The sequence below is a fragment of the Podarcis gaigeae genome (assembly GCF_964106915.1).
Source record: "Podarcis gaigeae genome assembly, chromosome: 13".
In the NCBI taxonomy this organism is placed as follows: Eukaryota; Metazoa; Chordata; class Lepidosauria; order Squamata; family Lacertidae; genus Podarcis; species Podarcis gaigeae.
The window spans coordinates 36495036-36519487 of NC_139689.1; the positions used below are offsets into that span (position 1 = coordinate 36495036).

The 24452-nt window shown below is 46.0% G+C and overlaps 1 protein-coding gene and 1 long non-coding RNA gene across 4 annotated transcripts in view; one reads left to right on the forward strand and one right to left on the reverse strand.

Moving 5' to 3' along the window:
• Positions 1–7913, forward strand: part of LOC310830303 — a 32228-nt gene extending 24315 nt beyond the window's left edge. The window contains exons 2-3 of the long non-coding RNA XR_014557562.1: positions 6160–6416; positions 7833–7913. This is a non-coding gene — a long non-coding RNA (uncharacterized lncRNA). The remainder of the gene's footprint in view (positions 1–6159; positions 6417–7832) is intronic.
• COL1A1 (collagen type I alpha 1 chain) overlaps positions 1–23984 on the reverse strand; it is a 44492-nt gene extending 20508 nt beyond the window's left edge. For 2 of the 3 annotated variants that reach the window (XM_083709008.1, XM_083709006.1), the window contains exons 1-31: positions 23632–23984; positions 21029–21214; positions 19971–20008; positions 19833–19868; positions 19139–19231; positions 18951–19019; positions 17848–17892; positions 16768–16821; positions 16459–16512; positions 15877–15930; positions 14677–14730; positions 14061–14114; positions 13911–13955; positions 12556–12609; positions 12361–12405; positions 11990–12043; positions 10645–10743; positions 10493–10537; positions 10310–10408; positions 9194–9247; positions 8982–9089; positions 7864–7917; positions 6274–6372; positions 4624–4677; positions 4394–4492; positions 3529–3582; positions 2410–2463; positions 2245–2298; positions 1713–1766; positions 267–311; positions 59–157 (exon numbers count right to left, since the gene is read on the reverse strand). In XM_083709008.1, the coding sequence (XP_083565134.1) occupies positions 59–157; positions 267–311; positions 1713–1766; positions 2245–2298; positions 2410–2463; positions 3529–3582; positions 4394–4492; positions 4624–4677; positions 6274–6372; positions 7864–7917; positions 8982–9089; positions 9194–9247; positions 10310–10408; positions 10493–10537; positions 10645–10743; positions 11990–12043; positions 12361–12405; positions 12556–12609; positions 13911–13955; positions 14061–14114; positions 14677–14730; positions 15877–15930; positions 16459–16512; positions 16768–16821; positions 17848–17892; positions 18951–19019; positions 19139–19231; positions 19833–19868; positions 19971–20008; positions 21029–21214; positions 23632–23713 (2088 nt within the window). In that variant the 5' untranslated portion in view covers positions 23714–23984. The remainder of the gene's footprint in view (positions 1–58; positions 158–266; positions 312–1712; positions 1767–2244; positions 2299–2409; positions 2464–3528; positions 3583–4393; positions 4493–4623; positions 4678–6273; positions 6373–7863; positions 7918–8981; positions 9090–9193; positions 9248–10309; positions 10409–10492; positions 10538–10644; positions 10744–11989; positions 12044–12360; positions 12406–12555; positions 12610–13910; positions 13956–14060; positions 14115–14676; positions 14731–15876; positions 15931–16458; positions 16513–16767; positions 16822–17847; positions 17893–18950; positions 19020–19138; positions 19232–19832; positions 19869–19970; positions 20009–21028; positions 21215–23631) is intronic. The other variant, XM_083709007.1, reaches the window with a different exon arrangement.
• Positions 23985–24452: the final 468 nt, after the last annotated feature.

Consider the following 24452-nt stretch of genomic DNA (forward strand, 5'->3'; position numbering starts at 1 on the left):
AAGAAAAAGGACATGAATAATAATTAGTGATGGAATACATCCTATCATGCACCCTTACCTTAGCACCATCGTTACCAGGAGCACCATTAGAACCACGGGCACCCTGAGGACCTGGGGGGCCTTGGACACCACGTTCACCAGGGAAACCTCTCTCGCCCTAAAGGGAGGAAAGAGATCTGGTTAGAACGCCAGCCTCACAGTAAACAGCAGCGGACCAATGAAAATACATATGGAAGACCAGTATGGAGAAGAAGATCTTCACTTACTCTTGCACCAGAGGGACCAGGAGGACCAACATCACCAGGGACACCCTATCAGAAGAAGAAGAAAAATCATTGGTTAATGAATCTTTGACATCCAGGTGTCATAGGTAATCCAAGATGGGGTTGATGGATGATCCTGCTGTGCAGAAATGGGGGTGGATTTTGCTGCTTCACGGCTGAGGACTATGTGGACTTAAGGTCCCTTTGAGTTATGGAAGTCTAGAAGGAACAGCTCAAGTCTGAAGTGGCAGGATTTGCGCAGTGTGGGCAGGGCCTCTAGCATATGAAAGCATGGAGGAAAGCAGATAGCACAATGAGAAGCATCTAGCTGTTCTCTTCTGCCTGGTAGGAGACACTTCAGGAGGTATGCATTGTAAACCCCCCTTGACGGCTTCTCCAAAACCGCACGTTGGAAACATGAGTGGACAGGATCTGAAGATGGACTCTTTTAAAATGCCAACTTCAGCCACAGAATATTAGCATAAATTACGGGCTCCTCAATCATCAAGTTGTGTCCAATCCAATGGCTTACTGAAAGAGTCACTAGGCCTAAACTAAGGACTCCACTCGTTTCAGCATCTCTTCACCTCGCTGAGACAACGTCCCCTTGAGGAAGAAGAAGCATCAAGTATTTACAGTGCTTTGAATGCCTGAAATCCCAGTTTTAGTCCAAGCAATCAATCCTATCTCTAGTAGGAGAAGGACATGGGGGAGATACAGATCTGTTGCCTACAATATGGGAGGTTTCTATGGCCATTGGGCCATGCAAAAGGAAAATATTTCCTTCCCTCCCTCCCTCCCTCTATACTTCTTTGCCGGTGCTCTGGATTTTTATTGTTGGCCGATCAACTGGAAGTCCATTGGCTTTGCAAAGGGAGCATGAGAGAAGCGTCATACGAAAAGCAGGCATGGCATGGACTCTGCTGTGATTGCACAGCTTCCAATTCATTCAATGCAAAAGGTGCATGTGGTTCTCAGAAAGTTGCTGGATAGATTCAGCACCAGCACTGTACTGTTTTTTTAGCAAGGAGTGGATGAAGCCTTTCTAAAGAAAGCCACCCGAGCTAAGGGATTCTAAGCTTGCTGTGGCATGGTCCTGAAAGGAAGGAGCAAACTTTGCCTGCTGAAATTCCCTCCAGCTATTCAAAGGAGGAGAAACCTCATCCTGCTGTGTGTGTGCACGTAGATTGTGAATAACCGAGCAGAAGAAGCTAAATGGGGAGAAGCTTGACCATCCAGTTCTCCTCAAGGTATCCTTACGTCTTTCTATAGTATGGTGTAAGTACTGCATTCTGTCTGAAGGTATTCAAGAAGGCAGATGCAAATGGCATATCTATATGTGGAGCGAGGCTTACTGGGGAGCCAGCAAGCTCAGATCAGACCCTAAACTACCTCTCTCTGAACCCAGTCTCTTCTTCACATTTCTCTATGTGCAGCCTCATTTCTTACCTGTTCACCAGGCTTTCCAGATTCACCAGGGGCACCTGCAGGACCGGGAAGACCCTGTAAGAGAAAACCAGAGATGGAGAAGGTGTTAGATTAGGAACTGAAATCTTGCTTTTCAAAGAGCTTAGCTATATCTATCCTACAATTTGATCACCCACAATTATTTTGTGTGTGTGCACAAGCACAGGCATTGATGCCTGTTGTCATGGTTTCTGCATAGTTAAATTTCCCAGCTTTCCTTTCTCCTTCTTCAAAGCCTTGATTTGAAGAACATATTTGCATGTTGTGCCCGTCAAACTATTATACTGTTGCCTCCCACTCTTTCCAGAAAATTTGCAAAGAAATCTGAAAACCTGAAGCAAAGGAGCAGGTTTAAGCATGCAAAATGCAGAAATGGACCATGTTTGCAACGTTTATTGCTATCCCTGAAGTTTCTTCCCCATCCAGCCGGCTTCCAAATTTGGAGTTTTGCTGTGGCAGAAAATACACACACAGTTCTGTATGTGTCTCTATTCATGGAAAGCTTCTTTTTTACCTGGAATCCGGGAGCTCCACCGGGACCTTGTTCACCTCTTTCTCCAGCAGGGCCCTAGGATGGGAAGCAAAGGAAAGTTCAAAGGTTGGTAGGCTTCAAAAAGTGGTTTCCTACAATAGCCATCAATGGTACAGAAAGTGGGATCAGGGAAGAATTCATACTTACACTTGGGCCAGGGGGTCCCTGGGCACCAGTTTCACCATCTTTACCAGGAGCACCCTGTAGGGGAGAAGAGGATCAAAAAGGCAGAGATGAGAGTATCTGGATGAACTCTTCGGAGAACAGTCTACATTGAAAGCACTTCAGCGTTTTTCTACTCCTGTGTCCAGATCTTCTGAATTCATTGCATTGACTTCCTTGTCACTCTAAACCACTGTCAAACTTGCAGCCTCTAACGTCTATGTGCTGCTCTTCTTTGTGTGACTCGCCACACAAATGCATCCCATTTGTGATTTGTCCTTAGTAAAGCCTTCCCAGAGCTTCGCCTTGCCTGCTCCTCCACTGCACTCTGACTGGCTTATGGGACAAAGGCCCAGGACAAATGTATCAGTCCCCAACCTCTCCCTCTGCTCTCAGCCTTCTCTGTTACATAGATTGAAAGCTAGGGTTGTGATCACTTCTGTGTTCTATTGTCAAGTACAAGGGTTCCCCTCTCCCTTCCGGTGGCTCACCGATAAGAATTAACGAGCGTTTGGTAGATTTATAGTCCTTTTATTACAGCATTCTGTTACCAGCACAAACAGGCAACCCTCTGCAAGGATATCAGTTGCCTACTCTGACTCCTCCCCACTTCCGCAGCAAGAAGTGTGCGAAAGGGAAGTACCCCCCCGCGTCTCCTTTGTTTTCTGACATGCTCGGACCTCGAAGTTTGGAGGGAGGGGGTCCCCCACACACACTCTTAACTGATGTATCGTCCAGCTGCTCCCTCCCTTCTGGTTGCTTAGCTACTATCTCATACCTGGGTAGCTCCTCTCTAACTGTGCAGCTTCTGTGTCTGCCTGTCTCTCTGCTTCTGGAAACGCTGGAAGCAGGCAGGGTCAAATATTTTTTTCCCCCTCTTCTGTTAGGAACTGATCTTCCTGCAATTGCACCCCCCAATCTTCTGATCCAGACCAGCCCTTGACATCTATATAGTGTCTTGGTGTCAAATCCATCTCCTTGCTGCGACGGGGCTTGCTGTAGTGAACAAGTGCCCAAGATTTCTTGCTTTCATCTAAAAATTCCCGTGTAGGTGCAAAGCCATATGTGAACCTGGCTGCAGAGGGCATTAAGCAAAATACTTACAACAGCACCAGTAGGTCCAGGAGCACCTCTCTCACCAGGTTTTCCGGGCTCACCCTAGAAGAAGAAGGGGACAAAGGGGGTCATTTCAGAGACAGGATTGACAATTTGACAAGCAGTGAGCAAGAAGGTATTCATAGCAGTGGGACTCCATTGCACTCTTTGGGTCATACTAGAATGAGTCAAATCCAGGGTATGTGTATGCTGTGTTCAGAATTTGGACCACAAATGGATACAACCATTTATGGGGAAACCACACAGCCTGCATGTTGCTGCATTCTTGGGAATGATTTTTGTCTGAAGGGTAGCTTTATTTTGCAAAACAATAATGAACATGGAGCCATAACTTGTCTTGTGTGCCCACTGCTCATACTGAATCCTTGGACTGCAACTGTTTTACCACATACCCAGAACAGAATCACTGCAATGATCTGCTTAATTCTAAGGTCCAATACAAGAAATGAAGATTCAGTTTGGGAAAGGGAGCCATCTAAACCATGAAACCATGCTGATGCCCCATGGCAGGAACTGCAGATGCCGAACCACAACGAAGAACAGAAATGACCAACAATTTTGGTCTTTATAGACACTCAGAGTTTTTGGGGGTGTTTTTTTGTCCCTCTAGTTGCTCAAAAACGTAAGGAGGGCAGCTAGGAGGAGCTTGCAGTTACAGGCATTGCCAGCCGTTATTTCATGAAGACTTGAAGGCAGCCATTTCAGGAAGTCCTGAAATGATGTTCTGCCATTTTCATGGCAACACTGCAAGCTGAACTTCAAGCAAAGACTAGGCACTGCGAGGAGAAAGCTGGATTTCTTGAATTTTCATCTAAGGGAGCGTGAGATTCGGGAAAAGGAAGCAGTTACTTACAGCAGCGCCTTTAGGTCCAGGGAATCCCATGACACCAGCTTGACCTCTTGCACCAGGTGGACCTGCAGGTCCGGGGCGGCCATCTTGACCAGCGGGGCCCTATTAGGAGACGAAAAAGCCCGTAAGTTTTGTCTGTGTGTGTGTGTGTGTGTGTGTGTGTGTGTTTAAAAGAACAATTCCTTTCTGAGCAAAGTAAAAAAAATGAAGAATGCCATCTTGTTGCTACTTACAGTGGGTCCAGTCTTGCCATCGGGGCCGGGGCTTCCAGGGCTACCAGTCAGACCCTACAGGTGGGAGGGGAAAGGAAGGAGAGTTAGGAAACATCCTTTGGTCAATAACAAAGAGGGTTTGTGACCTAGAAAGGGTAAGGTAGGATTGCTCTGTCTTTGCCATCCCATTCAGCTCAGTCACTCCTAAATGCTCTACAACCCCTGTTTTGACAACATCTGTTTGCCATAGGAACCCCTTCTTGTGCATCTCTTTTGTGAACGATTCCCAGTTCTCCTAAATGCTTCTTTACAGCTTTTGCGCTCAGAGTCTCTTCTGGAAGCCCTCGCCCTTCCCTTAAATAGTCTCCAGCTGTACAGAATATTTGAGTAGCTAATAAATCCAATGTGTCCCTTGCAGTTGGCGTTTTTTTCATAAGGGGGCAGGGGAAGACTTTTGTTTTGTTTCCAAAAAAATTCTAGGGATTGCTGGTTTCTCTTAAATCAGTTCCAGTTCGAGTCTTGCTTTGTTGTCCTCCTTCTGGTTTTGTTTTATTTCAGATTAACTGGTGCATTTTTGTTTTAAATCCGATTTTAATTTTGTTCTAAGTTGCCCTGAGCTCATGGGAGAAAGTGGTAGATCGATACATTAGATAGATGGGTGTAATGCTCCCCTTTGCATCTTGAAATGGGGCCTAGAAGGCAGGGTTCAAATCACTGAGCAAGGAAAGATTTGAGAGCCTGTGTGACCCAGTAAGAAGGGTTTTTCAGCTTGGCTAATAAGCCCCCTAGTTAAATTTACAGTGCTGTATTTCATTTTCTAGTGCTCTTGGGCAAGTCACTTCTTTCTAAGGTTGCACTGAACGTTTGCCTCTGAATATGTTCTTGGCAAAAATGGGGTGTTCACGGAGGCTGAATTTCCCCCTAAAAACTCCTTGCTTTTACTTTGATGGTGCTGTTTGCAGCTATTGCTTTCCCACATTGCTGCTATTTCTTTAAGGGCTGCTTCTCCTTCCAGAAATGACCCTCACCAATGAAGGATCACATAGGGAGCTACAGGGTGCCACAATGCCATCTATTACCCTGATTCTAACTGGGCAAATTCGTACCCTTATCCCATCATGGCCCTTCTGTAAAAAAGCAGCCAAAAGAGGACACTAAAACCTGTCGCCAAAAGCCTTCCTCCTTTCAATTCACTTATGCATTTCTCAGCCTCATTCTACCCGTCTGCAAAATGGGACCATTGCAGACTTTCCTTGCAGGGGGTCATCTTTCAGATTTTAACAGCAAAGCCACAATTTAGTGCCCCCTGGCTCTCGCCTCCCATTCTGCACAATTCACTGTGTCATATTTGCGACGCCCCCTGGCTCAGTGCCCAGTGTGGCGGACCCGGTCATGCTGCCTGAAATCTGCTTCTGCTCCTTACCAAGTTGTTAGGACAGGGAATGCAAAGTCCTTTGCATACTTCAAAGCCCTGTGTTATTTTCTAGGTGCAATTACTATAATAACAAGGGCAGCTTGTGATTTCCTAACACAGTTTGTTTTTCAATTCCTCTCTAGGGCATGGGAGCTTCTGGCAAAAGGCACCTCATTCCCCACTGCCCAGGGCCTAACAGGAAAGCGTATGGCTAGATCACCTTTGCAATTCTGCCAGATCTCTTGCAATCCACTCACCTTGGCTCCAGGGAGACCAGGCTCACCAGGGCGTCCAGCTTCGCCAGTATTTCCTTTGGGGCCAGCAGGGCCGGGAGAGCCACGCTCGCCAGGTGGGCCCTGGAAGAGGAAAAGCGGTCAAGTTATCCCATTAAGCACTGTAGGTAAATGCCAACATTGTTTCATCTTCTTCTGGTTCAGAAGGCTGTGATATCAGAGCTCAATCTAAGATTCCCAGAATTGTAGACCTCGAGGGCCATCTAGTCCAACCCCTTTGCAATGCAGGAGTCTGAACACATGGCCTCCCTTCCAGTTTGAAACCATACCGGACCCTGCTTAGCTTTGCAAGGGTGCTAGCAGTTTTATTGCTGCACCACTAGGAGGGCAGCAAGGGAAGGAGACCAACACCAGGCTGCCTGATTCTGTGTGGATGGCTTAATCTTCATGGGCAGAAAATATAAGATACGAGCCATAAAAAAAGTCCCAAACCCAACAATATGAGCAATAACTACTGAGGCTCTGGTTCTCCATTAGCCAGATGAGCATATGTGAGTGGTTTGAGGTTATGCTGGAGAATTCCAGAACGTGAGAACATAGTAAAGTGTGATATATCATAATGAAATGTTGCTGGGGTGGGAAGGGCAAAGGGTGGGTGAGTTGGTGGGACTACAGCTGGCTTCCAGACAAGATCTGGTGCCTTTAGAAAAAGAATAGAAAAAAAAGCTCAAGAAAGCCCCTGGGACTGCAGGAGTGGGAAGACATGAAAGCAACTGGTGTTGTTAAGCAAGAGCTGGGAGCAATGCTCATTCATCTGGGGGCTTGAGGATAAGGCTGCAGTGTCTTCAAAAGGGTGTGATGCTCTCAGATGATTAGGCAACCTCTGCTGGCCCCTATAAATTTCCACAAGACTACCCAGCTCCTTCAGGGAGTTTTGGAGGGAGGTGGAAAGCAGAGGAGCTCCTTAGATTTCTACATTTGTTGGACAATTAGACTTCCATCTTAGAGTTCCGGGCACAAGCCTGCCACAAACTTATTCAGCAGGAGCTTGGCCAAATTCCCACTCAGCATCCACCTCTAAAATGGGAGTAGTATGAAGTTAATTCGAGCTGGAAGCTTTACTTTTTAAATTTTTTAAGAAAGAAAATTGCTATTTTCGATGTTTTTTACTTTCACTGCATTGGCAGGGCAGGAAAGAAATGAAAGAAATTAAGAACTAGTCATGTTTTGATAGCATTAGAACATGTGCAGAGTGCCGTTTCCCAACGTTGTTAAAATCTGCTCAGGGGTCCTGAGATTAAGGGGAGTTCCAAAGAAGAAGACTTTCTTTCCATCACCCATTTAACTCCTTTAAGCTATTCCTAATGTAGGTAACGGCTAGCAAAAATAAAATAATATCCAGTAGCATTTAAGATTGCTCCAGGCTCCTTTCTTCTAAGAGAACATTCCATCTCTCGCTGGTTTAACTGTCTCTGCCTTGACCCACATTCCCAGAGCCTTATCAGAGGCTTCCCATCTCAGCCCATTGGAGTGATGCCAATGGATGGAGAGGCCATTATTTTTATACCTTTTGTTCTGTACAGAAGAAAGTGACAGCGTGAGACTAGAACCTACCTTGGGACCAGCAATGCCATCAGATCCGGGGAAACCACGGCTTCCGGGAGCACCCTGTGAATGGTAAGGAGGAGAACAGGTTAATGTCATATACACAGCACTGGGTTCTCCCATCAAAGTGGACAGGGAACATAAACATTGATTGGCCAGAAAGGACCAAAAATACAAATCCCACAAGGCAGAATCACATGCAGATCAAAGAAAGTAAATTCAGATTCAGGATAATCTCGAGAATCTCAGAATCCTAGTTTAGGGCCCAGGCTTAAGACAGGACCCCACACCTGCCAACCCCATCTCAAAGCAGCAAGACACAACCCACAAATAGAGATCAGGGGCTGAAAAGGTGTGCAAAGAGTTGCAGGTAACTCGAGCAAAAGTACCGGATGGCATATTATAAGAGGGAGCAAAGAAACAAAAGTAAACAAGAAAAACTGTGAGAGGGAAGTTTGGATTTGATCAAATGTTTGAAGTTCAAAACACAACTGATGACCTGGCTATATTGCAGAGGTCTTTTGACCTCAAAGGTCTCAGTTGTTTTTTATTTCTCTGTATGAAATCAATTCTCGTGGGACTGCCCTGGGATTTGAACTTGAGGACAGAAAAGAATGACAGTGTTTCTTTTTCTAAATTCAGCCGTGGAGGGAGTGATCTGTTAAGTGAAAAGGACAGCAATGTTCTGGCCACCTCTGGGCCTTGACAGTGCTACCTCGTGGGTTTAAAACACTCCATGGTGAACACATTGTACCAATTGGGCTCACATCTTAGACACCTTAAGAGGCAGTTCCTAATAAGTGGCAAAGGTATCTGCAGATTCACTTTTCTTTGAAGTGCTGCAGCGCACTCTATTTTTGCAAGAGCTTTTCCCTGCAGAATAGCTCTCCTCTGACTCACAGAGGCTTCTCAAGGCTGCCTTTCCAGACTGCTTTGCTTTCATTTGTAATTTGACCCAGCAATTCCTAACTAATCTAATAATGTACTGTGAGTATGTTAGACAGATACATGGTCCGTGCACAAATTAGTCTGCTTGCTAAGAGAGTGTGATCTCGCTGCCCACAGTTAAGGAGAGACTAGTTTTGGCTCGGGAGGGCAGTAATATGGAGAACAACGTTGGTACGTACACGTTCACCAGCAGGTCCAGGCAAGCCAGCGGGTCCAGGCTCACCACGAGATCCTCTCTTGCCTTCCTCACCAGGTGGACCAGGGGGGCCTTGGACACCAGCGGGGCCCTGGAAGATAAAAGGAAGGAGAGGCAAGCGTTAACAAAAGTGAAAATGAAACAAGAACAGATGCACCATTTTAGAAATACATCCCAGGTGAGAGGGATACTTACGGGTTCGCCTTTAGAGCCAGTATCTCCTTTGTTTCCGGGAGCGCCAGGTTCACCCTAAACGTATATAAAGAGACAGAAAACAACATGATCATAAACCTCATTCAGCACAAGGAAGGCAAGAATGAATCCTTTTTTCTACGAGCGAATAAGGGGATGTGGCTTCTCTGAGATGGCTTTCAACATGCATCTGTTATCAAGACTTAGAATTGCAGAGTTGGAGGGGACCCTGAGGATCATCCAGCCCAACCCCCTGTAATGCAGTTGTCCCGTACGGGGATCGAACCTGCAGCCTTGGAGTTATCAGCACCATGATGCAACCAGCTGAGCTATGCAGGCTGACAATCCACAGAAGAGATTTGATAAGATGCTGATGCATGTGATTATGGGCTTGGGCCCTGAATAGAAGGGACAGTTTAGAGCAAACTTGGCCCTCCAGATGTTTTGGGACTACAATTTCCATCATCCCTGACCACTGGTCCTGTTAGCTAGGGATGATGGGAGTTGTAGTACCAAAACATCTGGAGGGCCAAGTCTGGCCATGCCTGGTTTATAGGAAGCAGATTCAAGGAAAGGGAACTTGAGAATGTAATAGTGAACATGCAACTCAATGTAAATCTCCACCATATGAGAGTTAACAATGGGGTTTGGTAGAAGGAGCGCCCTGCTAAATAATCTTGGATACTGCTACCCTTAAAAAAGAGATTTGTGCACCATCGCCTACCATTTTGATACCTTTATCCTACCTGCTACACAAATCTAGCAGCTCTGGAATACTGTCATTTTCAGAATTTTAAAACCCAGTGTATTATATGATGCCAAGGCAGGAAAGCTGGTATTATTGGTAGTATTGGAGGTCATGGTTTGAAAAAGACTAAGAAACAGTGCTTTAGCTATTAAACAAGCACAGTCGGAGAGGATATGCAGAGGGCGGTATTTTCTGAATTAGTTATGTTATGATAGGCTCCTCCTTGCGTTCTCCCAGTTAGGCTAAAGAAGTCTGGGTTTCCTGGATAACCCACCCAGATGCCTCTATTTCTAATTTCTTCAAAGACCTCTGAAGGCAGGCGCAACTTAAATGACGAGCCAAAAGGTGAGGGGAGATCAGGTGAGACTTACGCTGTTACCCTTGGGACCAGGAGCGCCGCTGGGACCCTGAGGTCCAGCTGGGCCGCGAGGACCGGGGAAGCCGGGGGCGCCAGAAGCTCCAGGAGCACCCTAGGAGAAAAGAGCAACACTGGTGAAGCAACTGGGAAAGGAAGGCATTGGAGAAGACAAGAAAAGCGATGGGAAGGTACTTACAGTTGCACCTTTGGCACCAGGTTGACCATCAGAACCGGGGTTGCCCTAAAGCAGAGGAGAAGGAGGAAAGAAGAGTCATTATGATGATGCTCCTTAGAAAGTCCCGAAGTGCATTCAACAAAAGCCAAAAATCGGCCAGTAGCGCAGCTTACAGAAGGACCAGCAGCGCCAGCGGGACCGGCGGGACCAGGTTCACCACGAGCACCTTGTGGGCCTTCACTACCACGAGCACCTTGGGGACCGGTTTCACCCTGTGCAATAAGAGAAAGAAGAACAAGGGACATAAGCACTCTTCCACAGGTATGGTGGCAGCGTCTCCCTGTCAAACTACACCATCCCACACCCAGCCCTTCTGAAGCTTCACAGTTTTGTCTTGTTGGATCAGTACTACAAAGCCTTAGGCCTTCCTTTGCCACCCTGTCCCTCAGAAATCAAGAGGTTTGAGGCCTGCCACCTGAAGCACACTACTTGGTCCTCTTGAGGCAGGCTGTTGCTACAGCTTCTTTGGGCTCTACCACTAAGTGCTTATGCTGCAGGAACTTGGCAGTCACTAGTCCTTTACAGGCTTCCATCTTGCTGCTCTGGGAACACCTGAAACCCATAGGCCACCCTGGAGGTTTAGCAATGCGGTGGCTTCCTTCCCAGACCAACATTGCCTGTTGTGTGTGAAAGAGACGCTGGAATGGGAAGCAACATTGCGGGCCCCTCTCAAGTAGCCTCTAAGCTTCAGACATTGCTGGGCAGGATGAAAAGCTACCACTCATGGTGTAGCCTCATAAGGCTACAATGGAATTTAAGAACTGGGCCCATGTAGATGTGTTACCCTCCATTCTTGAATGAAGAGCTTTAAGGGATTCTCGGCCTTCAAGGCAGAATACAGAGACTCGGAGGGAGGAGGGCCTTTCAAATCATTATGAGGGCCATGGCTTTTCAGAAATAGCCTGTGATCTTTCCCACAGAAGACTAAGGTGCTTGTAGCTGGTTTGGTAAGAAATAGTTCATCTAGAGCTGGTGCTACAGAGCTTTTCGTCTAAGAAGGGGAAGACTGTCACTCCCCTCCCCCCTTTTAGAAATATTATTATTATTATTAACAATAGACTGAGGAATCAAGAAGACAAGTGGGAGCTGCAACAAAATGTTGCAATCTCTGTCCACAATACCAGATACTCCATTCTACTTCATCACCTGCCCTGATTTCTGTTCTTCACACCCCAACAGTCTCTTAGCATTCTGTGCTGAGTCTGCACAGTCATTATCGGTTGGTATTTATTATTTTTTTTATCTATAAGAATTTCCCCCTAAATATTTTTGTACACCTGCAAACACTGGGATTCTCCTAAGCCTCCTGCTACCTCCCTCTTAATGCACTGATGGTGCAATGTTGGCTTGCATGAGGACTGGCACCTGAGATATTGATAGAGTCTAAACCCAACAATTTTTGATGTTCCTGATACAAAACAATTGCTTCTGAGCATCAGTGTCGTCTGGTGTCTTTACCTTAGGGCCAGCGGCACCAGGGAAGCCAGGGGGACCAGCTGGACCAGTTGGGCCCTGAAAGAAAGAAAGCAATGGCAATTATAGCATTTTCCTTGGAGTCCCAAATTAGCAACCTCTTAACACTAGCCAACTCCACCCCAGCAATGGCCAGAGGTTTGGTCTGTGATTTAAAATGCCAGGGAAAGGGGAACAAGAGTCAAGGCCTTCCATCCCATGGCTGGTTTAATTACAGAGTGTGTTGTCCTTCAAATCCCCATTTAGGATATGGAGTCTGGCAACGGCCAGTGTTTGTCTGGCAGGACAATCCCTCTCCACAGGAAAATAATCACCACGTGAGCAGAGAAGAAACTGCAGGTTGCAGGAATACTTACTGGGGGGCCAGCAGCACCGGGGGCACCATCATTACCACGAGCACCCTGTGGTGAACAAGAGGGGGAGAAAGGCGTTTCAGTTACTGCCGCCTCTCCAGGCCACATTAGACCTGGAGGATGCTATACCAAGGATGCCTTGGTACCAGTTGCATCCAGCCCCACAATATGTCCCACAAGACAAAAGAATGTACTTACAGCAGGGCCAGAAGGTCCAGGGCGGCCTCTCTCACCGGGAAGACCACGTGGGCCCTAGGCATAAGGAGAAACAAGTTTAGTTTAGGGGAAGGTAGCTTTGATCCATGCCCTGTTACCATCCACCCAACCTTTCATTAGCCGTTCTGTTCTTTAGCATCTACCATTTCTAATGCCTCTACTGGTGTTAAGGGGTTCCTTTGTTCCCCAGGGAGACTTAAAGTGTGAACGAAGACTTTGTATATGCCAGCATGCCTTGCTTCTTCGTGTCTTTGCTTCATACCTCTCAAGTGCCCTAGCTTAAAATTGTTTTTTATCAACCCCCTCATTTCTTGATGCAATCCCTTCTGACTCATTATGTGTTCTTGCGCTCCTGGATCTGGCTGCAACTATATGCAAAAGGATGATATATGCCACTGTGGAATCCATTAGACCAAGCGAAAGAGCCTTTGATCTGTAGCTTTCGCCACCCGGATGCTACAAACACCCATGACGTCTGCCCTGCTGTCTGAAATCTCAGGCATAGTTCTCTGCAAAGTAGAGTTGAGGAACTCGCAGCCCTCCAAACGTTGCTGGGTGACACTTCCCACCCTTCCTGACGAAATGGCCATGGTGACTGGGACTGATGGGAGCTAGAATCCAACCACATCAGAGGGTACCTCAGTTTCCCCAACCCTGCTATGAAATAATGCTTCATCTCGCTGGATATTTCTCCTTGTGTTCTTTTATGTCAAAATGCGCCTGTCCCTCATGTAGGTTGCTACTGGCCTACACTTAAGGATGGATTCAGATGGAACTATTACGTTATCCTTTGGGATTACTGCATGTTAACCATCACATGGAACTAGTTCACCTGAAGGGTTTTCATGAACAACATATGAAAGGAAGGATACTGAACTTGGACGCCTTCAGACAAATTATTTCCACTTGATTCACAAAGCATGCTAGGAATCAAATCCATCCTCAGAACACAAAGGATGTAAGGTGTGATCACAGTAGGTAGAAACCTAACAGAGATACCTTATATTGAATCGGACCGTGGGTCTACCTAGCTCAACACTGTCTATGGGATTGCAAGAGGCTCCTGAGGATCAGACAGAGGTTTTGCCCATCATCTGTTCCTTGTTCCTTTTAATAGGCTAGGGATTGATCCTGGGATATTCAGGGACACAAAGCATGCACTCTACCAATGAGTAAGTCCTCTTACTTCCCCCCCTTTTGGTGACTAGGAGTTTTCCTTTCCTCATCATCCTTTCACCTGAACAAATCCATTTCTGCTGATACCCAGCCTATGCTTGTAAGTTTTAGAAAGATGGTCTACCCATCAAAGCAAAGGGCAGAAGAACAATGATACTCACGACTTGTCCAGGAGCACCATTCTCACCAGGGCTACCAGGCTCACCCTGAAAGAGGAAACAGAGCAGATGTCAACACCCTGTTGCTGAAACAGGAGGGGATAGAATTAGGTATAAACGGAAGGGGGCACATACTTAAAAGTGGGCACTCACCTTGGGGCCAGCTGGACCAGCATCACCTTTAGCACCATCAAGACCGCTGAAACCCTAAAGTGGTGGGATGAAGGAAAGGATGGAAAAGAAGAAAAGGGAACATTAAAAAAGGCAATGGGGTGCCTTAATTCTACATTTGGAAGGTTAGCAGCCCCTCATTTTACTGTTCAACTGAAAAGATTACAGGTTCCATATTGGCAACCACGCAAAAGCTGAGGAGGCCTGGGTGGAAGACCACCTTGGAACCAAGCATATGAATATACAAGATAATAATATAATGGTCAACTAGAAACACTTGACTAGACATTTTTAAGGGTTTGTTTCATGCTCTTCTCAGCTTGGACCTAGGCTGCCTCCTAAGATCAATAGTTGGAGGTGGGTCTTCACCCCAAGGTTCATGTGACCATATGGCTATTGTCACCTTCATGGCAGGCATTATCTAGTGAAGGTGCCATGTTCGCAATGGCAGATGCTGTTTGTATTGTGATGTCTGTAAACCTTAAAAGCTCCAGAGGGGATGCATGTCTACTCCTAAGTAAATAATCTAGCCAGGGGACATTCTGAATTGCAAGATCCCCGAATTTTCTTGGTCATTGAGCTATTGGAGCATACTTACTCTGTGTCCCTTCATGCCTGGAAGGCCAGCTGTTCCGGGAAGACCACGGGCACCCTGAAGCAAGAGAACAAAAAGTTATTTAGGAGTCAGAAAAGAAAAAGAAAACATGTCTCGCCTTTCTCGCCTTCTTTAGGCAAGTGGGTGAGACCTCTTCACACCAATAGCTGGTTTATGATTGGGACATACCGAATGTGCTTTTCATCAATAGCAACAACACTGTAGAACTCAGTTTAAAAGGGTTAAGAAATGCCGTTAAGGCAGATGGCAGCATATTTACTGCTAGTTTTGTGCTATGTCCTTACATCTCCTTGAACATCCTAGTTCTCTGCACAGCTGGGACCACCCACCAAGAGCTCAAAATTTCCATTCTAGGAAGGAGTCTGTCAGTGATCACCCAGTCTAGTGCGCAGAGTGGATGTGTTCAAATGTGGGCTCCAAAATCTCACCCAGCCATCTCAAGGCCTTAGGCGCATAAATTGTTTCACAGTCAAACCTAACCACCTTGCAAAATTCCCGGGAAGGTGAACTGAAGTAGGGATGCATTGCAATACAGTGGCACCTCGCAAGACGAATGCCTCGCAAGACGAAAAACGCGCAAGACGAAAGGGTTTTTCATTTTTTGAGTTGCTTCGCAAGACGATTTTCCCTTCGCAAGACATCTTGCGAGTTTGTTTCCTTTTTTCTTAAAACTGCTTGAAGAGGTGCAGTTGCGACTGACCGTGCTTCGCAAGACGAAAAACCGCGCAAGACGAAAAGACACGCGGAACGAATTAATTTCGTCTTGTGAGGCACCACTGTACAGCATTTGGGGTGGGAATAGGTTGTATGTCACCCTTCGCCAACCCCGTGTCCTACAGGTGCTGCTGGACTCCAAATCCCATCAGTCCCAGACGCCATCATGGCCAGTCGTGAGGCGTGACAAGAGTTGTAGTCCAAAACATCTGGAGATTGGAGATGGCTGTAGGGTGGGTTTATAAATGAACCATCCCTCTGTACCGAAGCAGGAATCGAAATATTTAAGTTGCTTCTTGCTAATACGATCGTCGAACCTGCTCTTTCAGGCCCCCAGTGTAAGACATTGCATCACTTTCCCTAAACAACAGGTTGTAATATCAAGGCTCCAGGGATGCCAGGACAAGGAGCAGCTCTTCCTAAAAGGACAGGTGCTTGACAGCCACCCCATGATGAGAGACATCTTACCTGTGGACCTTGGGCACCACGCTCACCAGGACGGCCAGGTTTTCCAGCTTCACCCTTGGAGAAAGAAGAGGAGACGGGGTCTGAGCCAATGCTCGAGAAACAGCGCACTAGGCGAGGATGAAAGACCACTGATTGGGGAACTGTGTTTGTAAAAGGGACTTGGACCTCGCATTAAGGTTTGCAACCAAATGACCCTGTAACGTCTACAGGTGTTCTTTAAAGATTGGTGCTTCTGCTCAGCAGAAAGGGAGAAGCCAGAGAAAGTGGGAAGGGGCAAGGATGGATAAGGCCCAGCACTGACAAACTGTGGGGGTCTCCCATCAAGTCCTGGTTTGGTGGGCTGCTTAGGAGTTCAAGTCACTAATTGCAGATAAGGCTTTTTTTATTTTTACACTGCGAGTTTTTTAGACCTGACTCACTTTACTTGGAGGCAAAGCAAGGCAGGTGGGTAAGTCGGCCAACTCAAGTTTGTAAGTTGACACTGAAACAGTGTGGCTATTTGGGCACACTCCATCTTTGGATAATTGGAAAGAAGAAGTTTCCGGGGGCCCCCCACTCCAAAAAAAGACATAAGTCACTCACATCATCTCCATTCTTTCCGGGTGGGCCAGCTGGACCACGGGGACCCATTGGACCCTAGAGTTTGAGAAGAAATAGATGCATTAAAATCCAAGTCGAGTCGTCCCTTCTCCTATTTATAAGCCGGTTGAATTTTTCAAAAGTGGGCCAAATAATCCCCAGTACGGAAACCTATCTACTGCATTCGAAGTTCAAAAGCTCCCCCAAGTGGTGGAAAAAGAGAACTCTGTGGAACAGACTCCAAGGAGGCCGTTCAGCTTCGCTATAATAATGCATGCAAGAGATAGGAAAAATAGTTCAGATGGTACTCACAGCAGCACCAGGCTCTCCGGGTTCACCAGGGGGACCTTGGAAACCTTGGGGACCCTGGAAGATAAATCAGAGCATCTATGTTAGATGGAAGGCCACTGCACCCCTATTTGTTTTGGATAGACCATGATGGACCACCTAAGTTTTGTCAGCCCCGAGTGCCCCCTTCCTTTCATCTCCACCTCCATGACTTTTGCCGTGCTGCTCTCCTGGCCTGAAGCAACTTCTTCTTCCCTATCAACCTGCACCCCTCTTGGCCTGCTACAAAGCATCTCTTCTTGAACCACCTTTGTCCTATTCTGGCCTACATCCCAGTTTGCCCAACATAGATGCATAAGCTTCCTAGTAAAGCTCAACTGGAGCCAAAGGTCACCAGTGCTGGGAGCTCAACAAAGAAATAGAAACAAGTGCCACTGTGCATGGGCAGAGTGTTCTACAGAATATCTAGATTCTTCATCTATCTTGGATTGGAGTTCAGGACACCTACATCTCCAGCACACACACACACCCTCTTGTTCTAAGAGGCAAGTGATACATTACTTAAGTTCCTTTGCCTGACTTCATTGCACACTATTGGTCTACCCGCTTTAAGAAGGAATAGTGTCAATAAGTAACCACCTCACACATCAATGTGGAAATGGTTATGTATTCCATGCCCCCTTCTCTCATCTCTCCAGAGTTTCTGTGAATGCCTGTGAACATCCAGGCCTATGGAGTAGGCCTCTCAAGCAATCTCCTATTCTGCGCCAAGGTTAAATGAATTCTGTGACTCCACAATTTATACAAATGAAGATTTGCATATAGCCTGCATTATTATTATTATTTTCTGGAAAGAGACAAAGATGGCACAAAATCCTTGCTCTCCAGAGCACTAGAAACCCCACTAGCCCCCATTCCTCCAACCAAAGGAAGGAATAGGACCAAAGGAAAGAACTGGAAATTTCTGGTTGGTGAACATTGCCTCAAGTACTGAGGTCCGTACATTTACAATGCACCTCTCTCATCTGAAATCCCAAATGCACAACCCCTTGTCTAAAAAGTATTGAGAATTTGTTATTAAGATGGAAGCAAAGAAGTACTTACGGGAGCGCCAGGAGGACCAGGAAGACCACGGGGACCAGCTGGACCCTACAAACCAAAGCGAGAAGAATCAGTCATGTTTCCTGAGTAAATGAAATTGGAGCCATCTTGTCTTGACCCTTGTGGATATCCATTCTTGTACTGCCTTGCTCTAACCATACATTCTTGACCTTTTCTCTTAACTAGGCCTCACTCTGACCTCCACCCACTTTTACGTCATTTCCTAAATTGCTTTTCCTCCATCTCTCTTTAAACAACCATTTCGTCTCTCTTGGTCTAGTGTTCCACATTGATGTTGGGGTATGACTGATTTTGTAGTTGCTATATCAGTGGTCAGCGTGTTTGGATACCTCCCAGCTGAGAGGCGTTGGGCTGCCATCAGATTTAGCCTAAAGTGAAACGTAACACAAAATGGGAGGTTCCTGCAATGGAATAACTTCTGAGAAGCTATGAGAGACACTCAAAAGATTCCCGCAAGACTAATTGAATTTCTTGGTGGGGATTTGCTCACCGTTAAGTCCCCTGCTCCTTTTTCAAACCAGATTAACCGGTGTATTTTAAAGAAAGTGAGTATACTAACCCACACTGCTCAGCCATAAACTCAAGCCACTGTTGCCACTAAAATGAGTTTTCATGACTAACTTGTTCCACGGGTTTCACAGGGAGCTGCATCTAACCAACTTAGTCTGGATCTAACGTTATATAACTAGATGAATCTCAAGTTCCCTTCCAACTTTATGGTAAACACTTAGGACCATAAAAAATTATCATTGTCATGATGCTTATTATTAGTTCATGGAACCCACATTCCATGTCCCTTTTCCTCATGGAAAGAAGCAATGCTATCCCTTAGTTACTCAGCTTTATTAGTGAGATGCCTGCCCAATCAAAAAGAATAAAGTTGGAGTATCTTTGATACTTCAGTTTCTGCTACTAAGAGCTCATCAGTTAGCAACATGTACCTCCCTAACTGTGGCCTCACCATTCTGTCCTGAGATTAAGGAACCAAGAAGGCTGAAACAGACTCCTTCATTCATACTTCTACAATCTTCCCACTTTTCCCCTTCCACACTAAGCTCAAATCCCCTGAGACCGTCAACACTTACCATTGGGCCAGGAAGAGCAAGGCCACCAGATTTTTCATCATAACCGTAACCCATCTGAGAAGCGAAGTTCTGTAAGGGGAGAGGAGGAGAAGGAAGAGAGAAGAGAGAACGTGTTGCTGAGGTTCTTAAAAATGCATCCTCCGTGAATTGTTGGAAAAACAAAAGTTATGGAGGCAAACCCAACTTACTCCGCCAAGGCCTGGGGGGCCTGGGGGGCCTGGAGGTCCAGGGAGTCCGGGTTGGCCAGGAATGCCATCTCTGCCTGGGGGACCAGGAAGCCCCTGAAAACAAAGAGCAGGAAGTCGCAGGTTAGCACCGTGGCAGTATATGGTGCTGAATGCACAAAAATGTATACGTTTCCTACAAAAGAGACACAAAACTTTCAGATTCCTGAGTATGCTAAAGCTATCCATTATTAGAAGGCAATATTAGAAGACCGAAACTGGTTTGGAAATTCCTCACACCCCAGCAACATTTGAAGGGGGACCTTCTATTCTCCCACTCCCAAAATATGAACCACCGTGATGCTGTAGTAAATAATGCCAAAATGGCTGGGTCTTTTTGCAACAACTTTGGGGTGTTTAGTTAAAAGGTGATGTGAGCTGAATAAATTCAAATGTTGTTAAAAAGAAGAAGCAAAGGGAGATTTGAATCTCCTTTTTGTAGGTTAGAGGGGGGCGAGTGTTCTTTTAAACAACCTAAGTAGGCAGAATTTCTTTTGCGTATAGGAATGGTAATTTCAAAATGCGGCCAAAGAATATTTTATGACTGTCCTAGTCACACACAACTACTTGCCACCAATTTTTCTGGCATGCATGCATATTAATTTTATTTCCTTTCCCCTTTGAACTATTATCAGCCAAAGTTTCATTAGATACCTACCCTGTCTCCTTTAGGACCTCGTTCCCCCTGAGGACCCTGCCAATTAGGAAGATAATAGTGATTAGCTGGTTATCAAAAAGAAAACAAAATTGATGCATCCAAATAAATGGAAGTTAGGGTTACCAAAAGATAATTTACCTCTACTCCAGTGGCTTCCAGGGCAGGTTCACTGGTTTCTTGAATACAAAAGGAAAAGGAATATTATGAATCAGACCCATCACCCAGAATTTATCATCATCACCTGATGCCATTGCAACCCCTCCCTTGCACCCACAATGCCCTCTGGTCTATCAGAACATCCTTCCCTTCATAAACATTGAATGAAGACCAGGCTTCTTTTCTAGGTACATTTAGAAGTTGATAGGAAATGGCAACTCCTATCATTGGCCTAATCAGAATATGTAATGGGCCAATCTGAAGGACCATCCGAATTCACATCATCCAGTCTACTTGGGCAATCCTATTTGAAGTGTTGACTTTTCAAAGAAAGGAAAGAAAGCCCAGTTTCTTCCCATAATGCACCAATATAGCATCAACTAAAGTTAAGATGCCTGAAAGGTCCTCTCCCAACTCTTCACTCTCTTTCCTGACTCTGCAGAATTTTCTTTGCCAAATTTCTGCAATCTCTCAAGGAAGGGACGCAAATATCTCATTATATCTATTCTAGTTTTTACTCATTATATCTATTCTAGATATCTCTATGAAACCAGTGGTTTGTTATTGTCGTTTATGATGAAAACAAAACCTCAGGCAACTGAACCAGGAGACAGACGGGTGGTGGATGGATGGATGGATGAGCGGTTAGATAGCACATAGAGGGGTGGATACAAAGAAACAATTAAATGGGTGATGGGGCTGTAGGTGGATGGATAAATGGATGGGTGATTAGATGGCTGTTGATTGGTTGATGTAAAGAGAAGAGAGGGAGAAGAGGAACTAGATAGCTAAACAAATGGATTTTGGTGTACATTAGTAGAAGGTGGATGTTTCGTTTGGGCAGATGGGTGAATTAGTAAAACTAGAATAAATATAATGAGTAAATACATTTGCGGGCAGGCAGTTTCTCCAGGAGACTGATTGGAGTATGCTTAAATGGAATGGGGGGGGGGGCTGAGTGACCATGGACGGACAGAACCGTAGGCAATACTGATGGTATGAGTGGATGGAAGAAGAGTAGGTAAAGTCAGTATCCATACCAGGGCAAACAGGGCAGCATTCTCCATCGCGGAGCTCGGGATTTGGGCAGTCTGCTGTGGTTTCACATATCACCCTGTCGCAAAGGATACTGCCGCTGTCGCACACGCAGATGTCGCAGGGGGTTGTTTTCCAAACATCTCGGTCACTGTACGTTATTCCGTCCTGTATGCAGCTTCCAGATGGCACTAAAGAAGGAGATGACACAAGAAATGAGGTGGGCAAGGGAAGAGGGGAAGGGTCCTTTGGGAGCCAGCAGTGTTGGCAGAATGGCCAAGGTGCAAACATGTGAACTTCTTACAACGGATCGATCTGGAAAGCGCATACATTTTTTAAAAAATAAAATAAAATTGTTTCCGATGTTTGGCCTCCCTTCCCTCCTCCTCCTGCTCTCCACTTAACGCTGACATTTTGTGTGTGTGCTCTAAGAAAACCCTCATCTGCTTTTCATCAAGCAAACTCTATGACACAGGAAACGAGCCAGCCTCACAATAACTCTTTCCAGTTGCTTTGGAATTTAAACAAAACTTCTGGCCGGTTGTTGCATCCAACTTGGTAACCTCAACGTTCTGAGCTGAAGCCAAGCCAAACACAGAAAGGAGAAAGAAATTCACAGCCTTCTAAGAAGCAAAAGAGATAAAGAGGAGAGGGGAGAGAGAGAGAGAGAGAGAGAGAGAGAGAGAGAGAGAGAGAGACTCAGGAATTTGAACTGGAGGAGGACCCGTGTAAGAGAAGAAATTGCGTCCCGCTGATGGCGTGTGGCCTTGGGAAATCAGCTCCACTGCAAACAATTTATGTAGGATGAGGAGTCAGCAAGTGTGGATCACAATAGGGCAGGCTCACTAGGCCTCCCACCTTGGCTGAAATCCGACGCCACCTTGCTCAGAAACAAGGAGTTTCGTAGCACCCTGGATGTTAACTGTGGAGCATACCTGAGCTAAGGATGGTACCAAGAGATATGACCAAGGACGAATGCTGGAGAAGAAGTAAGAATTTGCTTTTCTAGCAGATTTTGTTTTTGTTTTTTAAATGAGGGACCGTGCATTTTATAAATTATTTCCTCCTTTTAAATTTGAGCACTGGACTGTTGAGTTTTCTGCAAAAATAAAAAAAACACCAGATACTGGACAGGGAGGGAGAAAGAAAACCCGCTATTCTCAGGGAAAAATTAAAGGGGGAAGGAGTCAAGTTGTTTTGGGAACATGAAACTCATGTTTGAGAATACTTTCCTGGGATGCTGCAGGAAAACTTCCCACCCATCACTAGATGGCAGCAAAACATCCATAATTGGAGTGATGAATATACTACACACACAAAATGTTGCTTGCTTGATGGTAAATTGATTTCCCTCCGGTGTGGAGTTGTTTACTAATCCTGTTCAGTTGTCGACCCCGGAAATACACTCCCTTTGATCATTGCTGACCCATTTTAAGGCCACTCCCCACAACCCCACCCCTGGCAAGTCTATAGAAGAATGCCAAGGACAAGCGAGTCCCTTGATGGCCAGTAGATGTCGCCAATGGACTTGGTCGGCGAGCAAAAGTAATTCCCTCCAATCCTTTACCATCCAAAAGGCTTTGTCTATGAAGTGATGTCTAGACTCCTGCACTTTATAAGTTGCTGAAACATTTTCCTTATGAATCATCCTGAAACTTCTCTCTCTCCTCCTCCTCCTCCTCCTCTCCCCCCCCCCCCCAATATTTTCCTGATGGCTTTTGCAGACTTCTTCGACAAGGCAGGGAAAACAGCTTTGTCCTGCTCGCCTCTCCTCCCTGTCAAGCGCTTGGCTTTCCAAGAACGCACAATGAGTTTTCCATCATTTGCCCCGCTCCCCTTTCCTGTCCCCCCTCCAGTGACAACCCACTCGCAGTTCCCACCCCTCTTTCCTGAACTTGGCAAGCCAGCGCAGAGATTCTAATTGATCCAACTTGTTATCTGGCCCCAAGGGACATGTTAAGAGAAGAGAAGGAGGGAGGGAGAGAGAGAGGAGGGAGACCAAAGGAAACACGCCCAAGGCTATGCACAGCTGGCTAAGTTTGCTTTTAGAAGAGTGGTTTGTTTTCTCCATAGAGCACTTTCAGGAGAAATCTGCGAGGTGCGAGAGATACCTTCTTTTTTCAGTCTCTTAAGCCTTCCTCCCTGCATTGCCTTCATGCCAACTCCTGAAGGTTCGGAAAGGTCACAAACGTGTGTTGACCTTTCTCAATTTTTTTTTTATTCCTTTTTTTTAAGGAATCTTAAGACCGTATATAACAAGCGCTCTCTTTGCCTGGTCTTATATCTACATCTCTCAAGCCACCGCAACACGCTGCGAGTATTACAAGCACAGGGAAGCACAGATTGCAAAATCACAACTCAGCCTCCGCCGCCGCCCCTCACCCCCGACTTTGGCAAACTGCTCGGTAGGAATGGTTTGGTGCTTACTGTCTTTTGCACTTCTGGAGTTCTGGGTGGTGCAGAGGAGGGAAATAGTTTTGCATTCGACAGAGAAGAGATGGGGGAAAGGAAATATGGGGGCAAGTACCACCCCATCCATAGGACTACAATAAAAACTGTCATTTAACATGTATACACTGTGCGAGAGTACATAAGATGCTTTACTTACGGTCTTCTTCGCCTTGACCTTTGGTGAGTAGAACAGTTGCTGCTATCAAGAGCAGTAACCGGGAATCCACAAAGCTGAACATGTCTAAATATTAGACATGAAGACTCTTTGTATCCTTGGTTCTGCTTTAGTGTCCAGTCATACAGGGATGGTCTGGTTTATGTAGTTCCACTCCAGACCCCAGCAGAAACTTCCTACTGACTCTGTCAAGTTTTTAGCCTCCCTTTTTATACGGTCCAGTGTCCCAGAGGTGGATCCCTTCTTCGCTTGCTTCTGAGTGCTGAGGGGGAGATCTTGGGCCAGCCCCTCAGCCAATCAGAGGAGCCCAGCCTGCCCCCAAGGCGCACACAGACACGCACACACACACACACACGCACCCACTCCCAAAAAGTGGAGAAGCGAAGCCAAGCCCCTTTTTAACCAATCACAAAAAGAATGGACCCCGCTAGCCTCTCTTCCAGAAAACCAGTGGATCTTCTGGGTTGGCAGTAGATTCTGCAGGAAGAGGGAGGAATGTAATGGGGTATGAATTGAAGGGTGCTTATGTGTGTGTATGGATTTATGCAGACTGGGGGAGTTAAAAGAAAAGTGGGAGCAGACTGATTTGAAGAATAGGAGTTACAGGAGCATTAGGAAGAAAAAAGCTGAATATTAAGAGGCATGCAAGATCAGATAGTAGTGAGATGGAGCTTGCAGGTTTTGCACGACCTAGTAGCGTACCTGTGCAGGTGAGGCACCAGAGGGAGATGTAGAGCAAAATGTGTATTTGTTTGTCCTTGTTTTTTCTTCTTCTCTAAGTACAGAAAAAGCCAAACTCTGGG